This window comes from Halyomorpha halys, unplaced genomic scaffold, assembly GCF_000696795.3.
Source record: "Halyomorpha halys isolate HHAL.00 unplaced genomic scaffold, Hhal_1.1 Scaffold1311.1, whole genome shotgun sequence".
Lineage (NCBI taxonomy): Eukaryota > Metazoa > Arthropoda > Insecta > Hemiptera > Pentatomidae > Halyomorpha > Halyomorpha halys.
Window position 1 is genome coordinate 231,032 of NW_027115302.1, and position 9,816 is coordinate 240,847.

The 9,816-nt window shown below is 31.1% G+C and overlaps 1 protein-coding gene across 1 annotated transcript in view; it reads right to left on the reverse strand.

Moving 5' to 3' along the window:
• NO66 (Bifunctional lysine-specific demethylase and histidyl-hydroxylase NO66) overlaps positions 1 to 9,226 on the reverse strand; it is a 13,782-nt gene extending 4,556 nt beyond the window's left edge. Inside the window, exons 1-8 of the mRNA XM_014434143.3 lie at positions 9,135 to 9,226; positions 7,349 to 8,253; positions 7,085 to 7,256; positions 6,926 to 7,014; positions 5,859 to 6,026; positions 4,317 to 4,527; positions 2,884 to 3,124; positions 1,096 to 1,216 (exon numbers count right to left, since the gene is read on the reverse strand). Coding sequence (XP_014289629.1) covers positions 1,096 to 1,216; positions 2,884 to 3,124; positions 4,317 to 4,527; positions 5,859 to 6,026; positions 6,926 to 7,014; positions 7,085 to 7,256; positions 7,349 to 8,247 — 1,901 coding nt within the window. The 5' untranslated portion in view covers positions 8,248 to 8,253; positions 9,135 to 9,226. The remainder of the gene's footprint in view (positions 1 to 1,095; positions 1,217 to 2,883; positions 3,125 to 4,316; positions 4,528 to 5,858; positions 6,027 to 6,925; positions 7,015 to 7,084; positions 7,257 to 7,348; positions 8,254 to 9,134) is intronic.
• Positions 9,227 to 9,816: the final 590 nt, after the last annotated feature.

The window sequence follows — 9,816 nt, forward strand, 5'->3', positions numbered from 1 at the left end:
ATTTTTCACAGAAACAAAAAAATAAGTCAAGTGTCCACTTGTCAAATTTAAGATGAAAAACTGAACTAAAGTTTCTGAATTTTTTAAAATAAATTGTTAACCTTACAATTTATATTATCAAATAAACCCTTACCAATATCCAAAATAAGACCTGACCCTGTAAATCAAAAGAAAGGACTCACTTTTTATAATTTTATCATCCTCCAAAAAAATACTTCCATGCATCAATATAAGACTGTCAGGAAAGGAATACCTCAGCTTAGGAGAGTGTATTGCACCTTGGTTAAGCAGAAAAAATGTGCAGCTAAGGAATGATAGTTAATTGTTATAACTAAAGTAATGAATACCTCGGAGCTTTACGAGATGATGCAGATAGTAATAACTTTTTTTAAATTTATTTAAAACAATGTTCTTCATTCCAAAGCAGGGTGTTAGGTTCCAGAATTTGTAATGAAGCCCATAATTCAACTGTCTCACCTATGAAAACTAGAAAATACCCGAGATTTTCTACTTCCACTTATCTTCTTCATTTGCCATGAAATGTAAAATCATGTTGAACTAAGAATTTGGTAGAACTCTACAGGTGCTCACATATTTTGAGTAATGCCCATACTCAAGTTAAGATTTTTGAGGTATACAATACGAATTTAATTTGCTAAAATATAATAAATGTTTTTATTTATAAATCCTTATTAAATATATTATCCTACAATAGATCCAATTTCCTAAAAAAGAAGTATATATTACAAGTTTCATAAGCGAATGACAGTTACTGATAACAAAAAGGTTAATAAATAGCATGGTCATATTATAGAATCAAAAAGAAGATGGTGGATATTGATAAACAAATTTTATTTTCTTAACTATTAATATACAAAATAATTTTCAATGTTATATGAACTTCAGATTGTAAATAATTTATTTCTTCTGCGAAATCATTTTAGGAAAAAACAAATTGCAATAATTTAGAAATGTGAAAGTCTTACAAAAAAAAAAAAAAAAAAAAGAACTAAGACCAAGACTTTAATATATCTATATCTAACATTCTAATTCCCATAATCCTCGTGAAAGAATTCATTAATACACTTCTCTTACCTGTAACAAAAAGCTCTAGTCCATCGAACTTTGGTATCTACAGTAATGATTACCTGCCCCTCAAGATTACCATTAGGTCTCATTTTCCAACCATCCCCAAATACAGTGCAAGCTGCTTCCGCTGAAACAGGAATGGAAATAATTATTTTAACTATGATGATGTGATATGTATGAGAGGCACCAGCTGGAGTTTTTTAACTTAAAATAATTTCTTTTGTCGGCATGCCAAAGATACCGCAACAATATCCATCGGCAACAGATCTAAAGAAATGTACAAAAGTATATAGATAACAGATGGTATGCACCCTCTGAGAACGGTTGACCGTGTAGACTGAGTTAAACAAACAAACAGCCCTTATCTTGCACGTGGCCAGTTTAGACATTAGAAAGTACAGAGAAATAGCCGCCGTAATTGATAACAAATAAACACCCCTTATCTCACACGGGGCCTCTCTAAAAACCTCGGGAAAAATAAAGTAAGCCGCCAGAAGCCGGCTTTCTTCAAAGAAGAAACTTTTAAAGATGAAAGGTAAGAAAAAGACCGACTTTCGTTGAAGGTCATTGGACCTTCTCACCCCCTCTGAAAATAGAGGAACCAATCAAAGGACAGAAATCAAAAGAAGGAGGAGTCAGAAGGAGGGGGGAGAAAAGGAACAAAAGGGGCGAGAGGAAGAAAATGGAACACAGTCGGGTGGACAGCATTTGGTAGAGAGTCTCAGGGGAACAGTCGGAGTTGAGGAGGATTCGAAGGAGTCCAGAGCTGAAGACAGTTCGAAGGAGTCTGGAGTTGAAGACAGTTTGAGGGAAGCTGAGAGAAGAGAACAGTCTGACAGAGGAAGACAGTCGCGAAGATCAGCGGCAGCCGGGAGGCCATATGGACGCTCTTCCACGACAACCGCCAAGCCGACCGATGTACCGAAACAAGTAAGACCTTTTCTGATGTAATTAGAATGGCAAGGATAGAATTAATAACTTAGAGTCAGTATAAATATCAAAGATCCCAACTGGTACTTCTCAATTCATTCTCTTAGAATTAAAGTATAAGGAAACAAGTTTACCATGCTCTCTCATAGTAGTATTCTTGATAATGTATATATAATTGTAAATATAAAAGATGTGACGAAGACTTTACTTTATAATTAATAATCCCTGCATGCCACCTCATATATAATAGCATAGTAAATTGGTGAACACGATACCGTTGGAAAGGAACTCCAATGATTAATTATGATATTCATATCTAGCATACCACGGCGAGGGGTCCAGATGGTATCTAGGGGTTGAATTAAATATAGCGCATCCACTTTCAGTTGGTTCCCATCAGGAACTGATAGATATACATAATATGAATATAAATACATAATAAAAATATATAAATACAAATACATAATATAAATACATTAATATATGAATAAATTTCAATATAATACCTGTACGGGGAACCCCTAGTCGGGCTTAGAAACCCCGAAGCCCCGTACACGGCAGATGTAATAACAATACCCATCAAAGTTTTTGGTGAAATGCAATTCTTTCTTTATAGAACAAGAATCTTAATTTTATGTGTTGTTATTAGTGGGTAAATAAAGGTACACATTAATTGATTCATTAATATGACACATTAATAACATTAAAGTAAAAATCGAACTAGGTGTCAACAAGATAAGAGTATTGCCATTCATTCTATGGTACCATAAATATAAGGTTAGACCGAAAAGATAATAATATATATACACATTGCCAAATCAAAAAGTTGGCATAAATATGGAAGGAGTATTCAATAATACTTACGAGCAGTAAAAACAGGAGGCAAAGCATCGTGAATAAAGGAAAGGCCCATTTGGTCAATTGCAGCATCTGTTTCAAGGAAGTCGCCAAGTCTACTAACAAGTTTTTTCAATACTTTCACAACCTCTTTTCTTGATGATGAATTCTTATGAACCAAGCCTGCACTTTTCAAATATCCTAAGGGTAAACCTTTTCTATAATCAACGTCTAGACTTGCTGCTTTTTTCAATGTTAATGGAAGTAGCTGTGAAAAATTAATAATAGAATATTAAATGCTCCAAATTATTACAAAATAGTTAATTATTTATTAAATGGGTAAATGATAAACAATAAATATCTGACAAGTCCACTCATAAAATTTTTCCTACTGCTAAGTCGAATAAAGATATTCTTTGCAGCACTTTTTTTGTTTTAATTTATTTATTTTTATGTCAGCATTTTATAAAATTTATCTTTCAAACCAGTGTTTGAAAAGTTCCAGAAAATATATAGTTTTTGAATCATTCGAAAAACTAATAGTTGTGAACATTTATAAATTTAGATGAACATACACAACCATTGAAAAAGAGAAAACGAACATGCATTATGATCTCCTAATCTTCGATTTTTTTTTTTGTCACAAAACATATAACTTAATACTTTATTCCATACATAATCTTTTTTTAAATTTTATCAGAGTAATTTATGTGTTTCGTTAATCACAAAAGTGCAATTATTAGTACCATCTAGTGGCCCTAGAGCAGCTTGCTACCCTAGACCTCTGTGACAACTAGTACAAAAAGGGAAGTTAGCCACCCACATCCAAGGTATTGCTTAGGTTTTTTTGGTTGAAAATTTATATCATAAATGAGTGAGCTGAGCTGAAAGCCATTCTGGCTATGAGAAAAGATATAAGGAACAAAAAAAAAGAGAGAGAGATGAGGCCACAATCCATTCAATATAATTATCCACCAACAACAGAGTAAGTGTTTTTCTTTTTTTTTCTTACAATTCCACCTGACTTCAGAGCATCTCACCAACATTAATACAATAGGACCCAATGAAACAAAATTCATTAACCCACATAATTCAAATTTTTTACTTTGGCAATTAACAAATTTTAACAATAAATATCAACAAGGATTGTACAGCTTGAAAGCGAAGTACAGAGTACAAGTCACCATGAATGAATGAACTAATACTGCATAATGTTATTTATAACACTTCTGGACTTCAAACTTCTGAGGTGACTCTTTTTCTATCCCTCATGCCGATCTATAATGAGTTTCTTCATCTGAATAGCTCCATCTGTGACTACAGTACATCTTTCTCCTTCTGTTTCTGGGAGTCTGAGATTACAAAAAATTACTCTCCAAAAAAATTAGAGAAAATTTTAGAAACATGCCTATATCAAAAATGTTTCTTTCTTTTTTCTATATTTATGATAGAGTACTCACCTTTTCCAAAAGATCACACCAAGCTGTTTTCTGATAAACTGATAAAGTTAAATGAAGGGAATGTTCTTCCTCAGTCCGACCTTGGTGAATATAACCTCTGGGAAAATACAATACATCACCTGGATTAAGTTTCACCTCTAATATAGGCTCTCCGATTTCTTCATCAAGAAGATTCCTACTAGAAAATCGGGGAAGATAGCCATGCTTGTTCCTGGACAGAAACAGTACAAACTTCATGCTTTATGCATTCCAGAGAAATTAAAATATAATTCAATCAATTAATTTGTTTGTTCTGAAGGCATATGGAATAAAATATGAAAAATAAAAAATCAATAAAAGTAGTGTTTGGTTTGGCAGAGAAAATTATATTTATATTTTAATATACTTTAATTATCAAATTCAGTATAAACTTAATGAATATAACACACCTACAAGTAAAATCAAATTTTGTATGTTATAGGCAGTGTTCACTGTTACCAATGTTTTGTTAATAGTGCACAGTTCACTACATGAACTGAACTGAATAACATATTCAATATGTACCTATGTGTTTATGTCCACAATAAAGTTATTATACACACAAAAAAAAATTAAATATTTTCTCATTTGCCCTTAACAGATCTATCTATTTTCTAAGCCCTTGAGTCTCAAAAAAGCATTTTAGCACTTGATCTGTCTGTCTGAGTATCTTTGCCATGATTATCTCTTGAACAGATGGACAAATTTTGTTTTCTTTTTTTTTTTTTTGGTTTTGTAGAAGTCTGGCCCCAAATGCCTGGGTACCAAATAAGGTTCCCTGTGGTTAAGTGAATAGTGGTTAAGAAAAAAAGTAAAACAAAAAGACTAAAAAATTCACATTAAGTTCAGCCAAAAAAAAAAAAAAATTATCTTAGAAACAGGCTTCAACTCTATCAAATATCATTACTGATGGTTAATATAGGGTGCAATAAATCATAGAGATAAACTGGACTCTAAATAAAAATCTATCAGAATGAACACAAAAAGGAAATTTTACACAATAAAAAAATACTATCCAGTAGAGAATTGGGAAATCTGCCACCAGCATCTGAATTGTCCAATACTACAAAATCTGAATTCTAAAACTAAAGATGACCGTTATAATTTTTTTCTAGTATATGCATTGACCCTTTTCTAGCATAGTTTCTAATTAGTAGGAAAGGCTTATTTATATTAAATTTATTTCTGCTTAGGGAAAAAATTTCTATTTTTTTGTGGAATCCATAATTTATTTACAGCTGGAGCCAAGGTTGCATATTCCAATAGATTATACTTTGGCAATCACAAAAAACAATTTTTTTTAAAAAACTTTTTATGATTCTGACAACTTTTCTATTATTTGTTACAGATATAATAAATAATTAATTTAAATAATAAACTACTGTGTAATAATTTCCAGAATTTTTAATCATAAAATTGTAAAAAAAAGTAACACTAAAACAATAATAAAATTATAAGTAATAATGGAAACTAATTAAACTACTCTGGATCTGCATTATGTCTTGAAAGAGAAATTATACTTACAAAGGTTGATATAATCTCCAAATTTTCGATCCTTCAATTTGTAATATGAATGCTTCAATGTCATCATAATGAGGAGCAAAACCTTGAGACATCGGTGGGGTTAAGTAGGCATTAGCGCCAACAAAACAACCAAAATATTCCTGGAGCATTGCATTGTAACAGTGGACACTATAATTCAAAAAAATAACTGTCACCAGGTTTTCTTAAGATAATTTAAATTATCTTTACAAATTTTTCTTATTATAAATTCCTAATTTGAGGGAACTGTACCCGGTAAAAATAATTCAGGTTATATTATTATAGGCCTTAATAATAAACAAATCCCTAAAATTTTAATAAACACTGAACTGATGGATAAATGTCCAAGGGGTAGACTGAAGCAGAGGATGAGGTGGGAGGATTGTGCAAAACCACCAGATCTGGTAGATTTGGATTTGGATAGGCATCACTGGGCGAATGTATGTAGAGAGCAATTAATGGTATCAGTATCGAACCTTTGGGTTCACTAAGCCTTTATTATTATAAATCCCCAATAAATCTTAACCTATCTCTAACAGACAATATGATAACAAAACTGACTGGTAACTTTTAAAAAATGGCAATAAGAACTTAAAACAAAGTAAATATTGTCATAAATTGCAGGTTGCTGCTTTGTTCCCAGTATTGGTTTATATCTTAATCCAATAAATACACTTAGAACTCAGAATTTAAGTGAGAAGGAAAATTCAAAAGGATTTTTTTTTAATATAATTTTTCCTGATACAGATATTACCAACTTAGACATCATTCAAAACACAATGATAAACCAATTTAACAAATTTAAGTTAAATGAGGGAAAGCTATAAATGATTCAATAGTGAATATCTTAACTAAATATAGATAAATAAATTTACCTCAGGTAAAAGCTAATGGGTTAAATAACAATAAAATAAAAATATAAATTATTGTTTACAATAAGTAAAAATCATAAAAAAATAATAAGTAAGTAAATATTATTATTTTATATAGATCCTTTTAAGCATCCACACATATCATAATAAATATTTCCCTTATTCAAAATATGTTACCTGTGAAAAAAATATTGAGGATTCAAAAGCCTAATACTACAGCCATTAGAATAAAAATCCCAAACAACATGGGCATTAGCTCTCCCTTCCTGAAAAAGAAAGATAATTACATATATCTAGCAATTTTTCTCATACACATAACTTAAAAAAAAAAATTACCAAGTTATGTGTCTCTCTCTTGCCATCAGTGTACGAAGTAACATCGAGGTGCTTCCCAAAAGTAACAACCCTATCCCTTAACACAGCATCAATCCTTTCAGTTGAAATAAAATTACTAAACTTGTTTGTAGAACGATTAGGAATATGAATAGGTGCTTTTTCCCAATAATCACTAAAAATTTGATAGTAAAAATTTAATACTAACTGTATATAACAGAAAAAAAAATCATTATTTCCCATTTCTGGGAGGGAAGTATGCAATACCTCATAAAAGTATCAACCGAGACTGGGTCCAGAATTTTTTCAAAGGCATTTTTCCCTGAAACTTCACTACTTTTCATCAGCATTTCAGTTTTAGCAAGATGTGCCAACTCGACATCTTTAACAGTTCTAGGTCCGTTAGTACTTTGACTACTAATTTTAGATAACTTTAGGTCGGCTTCTTTTTTGTGTGCTAAATAATCATCAACTTTCTGTAAAGTATTACCAGGACTTACATCTAAGAGTCGTTTTTTCGTCACATTTTCATTAGTTACTTTTCTTTTCTTTTCAAACCTAGGAGTACACACAATAGGTTTTTTTGACTTTGTTTCATTTTCAGCATTTGGTTCAGGACTAACAAAGATTACTTTTTTTTTCTTGGGTGGTTCTTTCATAGTGTTTAAAACTGATGGTGAAATTAACTGTTGTGATTCTAAAGGACTTAAACTTTCAGAGATTTTTCTTTTTAATTTCTTAGCCTTTCTTATACTAACAGATATGCTTTCATCAGATTTTGTTGGACTAACAGAACTCTCTTCATCATCATTAATTTTAACAAATCCGCTTACTTGAGGATTAGATTGGTCTTCTAATACTGGAACATGAACTTTTTTCTTCTTTTTCAACTTCTTCTTTTTTTTATTATTAATACCAACTTTAACAATTGGCTGCTCCTTCGACTCTAGTCCTGCCCTTAGAGATGGCACTTCTATAGCAAGATCACTATTCACTTTTTTCTTGACAAGTATGGGGTTAAGGTCTCTTTCGACTGAAGAGCCATTTTTGTGGAATGGCTTCTGGGTTTTTATTTTTAATCTTCGTTTCTGATTTTTTGAAACAGACTTCTTTACTTTCCCTGAGTAGACAGCAAAAGCTGATACATTTACATCATCAGGTACCATGACTATCTAAAAGGCATAGACATATGTAAATAAAACATTAATGCGAATGTAACAAATTGAAAGTAGATAATAGAAAAATGGGTAGAATATTTTGAAACTGAAAAGTTTTTACAAGTGTTAAATGTAATAAAAAATTCTGTTAAGTTCAAATCAACTCCTCCAGCCTAATAGTTAGGCATAAGATCATACAGCATCACTGTAGATAGAATGAGAAAAGTAGCTAAGTGTGGCCACAAGTATAAGTGAGGGATTTCAAAATCTTCAGGAGTATCACTCCAACATGTTACAATGATTATTATTGTAGTTGTTTAATCGTGATAAGAAGTTTTTTTAGAGCTTTGAATTATAATTTTTAAGTATATTACACATATAGGTTTTATTAATTGTTAATTAGGCCTACTATACAGCAATATAAATCTAAATACTTTGCTTTTCTGTTAATCCTATAAACTTATATACTAGAAGAAAACCTGGTTACATATGAGTGTTGCTCTCTTAATTTTTTTCTACTCATTTTATTTTATTACAATGATCCATGAAGCAAATAAACTAATAGTAACTACGCATATAATAAAATAAATAAACAACTTCAAGTCAAGATAATATATTGGGTGTAGAACAAAAAAAAACTGACTAAAGCTCTGTAGTCAGACCTTGTCCTTACTTATTCTACATAAGGCATACACACTCAATAGAATGCATTATTATCAATAGACGGCAGTTTATCCCCAATAAGTCCAATTTTTTATACTATAATACCAATAATCCACTTTCCTGGCACATGGCAGTAACATATAATGAACTGCCAAACAACGGATTAATCTTAATATATACATTAATGTATGTTGTTATACACATTTGCTATCCTATAATTATTTTTAACAAACCTTGTTTTAAAAAATGATATAAAGTGCAGTAACCACAGCCAGATAACTTAACAGGCAATCCTGTCAAATTCGTAACCTCCAGCCGGTTCTCTTTGAGCGGCATGGTTTCAATATGGAGGAAAGCTTATAAGTTTTAATAAGATTTCAAGAAAAGTGAATTATCACCTTGGATTTTAGATACATTTTGATTTCGTAAACAATAATATATGATAAACGGGAAAACTTTCCATTCCCAGTTAAATAGTTTTTAAACAACTATTCACCTAGTTCTCATATTTTTGTTAAATTTTCTTTTGAGCATCTACATATACGGATACATAACTTGAACTTTAGGTAAAGCGGCTAACTTACGTTTTATTATGAAAACTTATCGTTATACAAATAAACTATATGTGCCAGTTGTACACATGAAAATGTTTCTGTCAACAAATGATACTGATTAAAATCCTGAGATCCGCTTCCAAAAAATACATTGTTATATTTCATAGACACATTTAAGAAGTATATTTTCAAGATAGGTGAGTGTAATGGAAGAATTACTGATAAGTATGAAAGTATCCCAATACATCCTTAGAATTTTTGAGGTATTAGATAAAAGCGGAATTCAAAACTAAATAGACCACAGGTAATGTGCAGGTAGTACTTCAGAATTTCTCTTCGGGCAAATCAGCAGGAATATCTG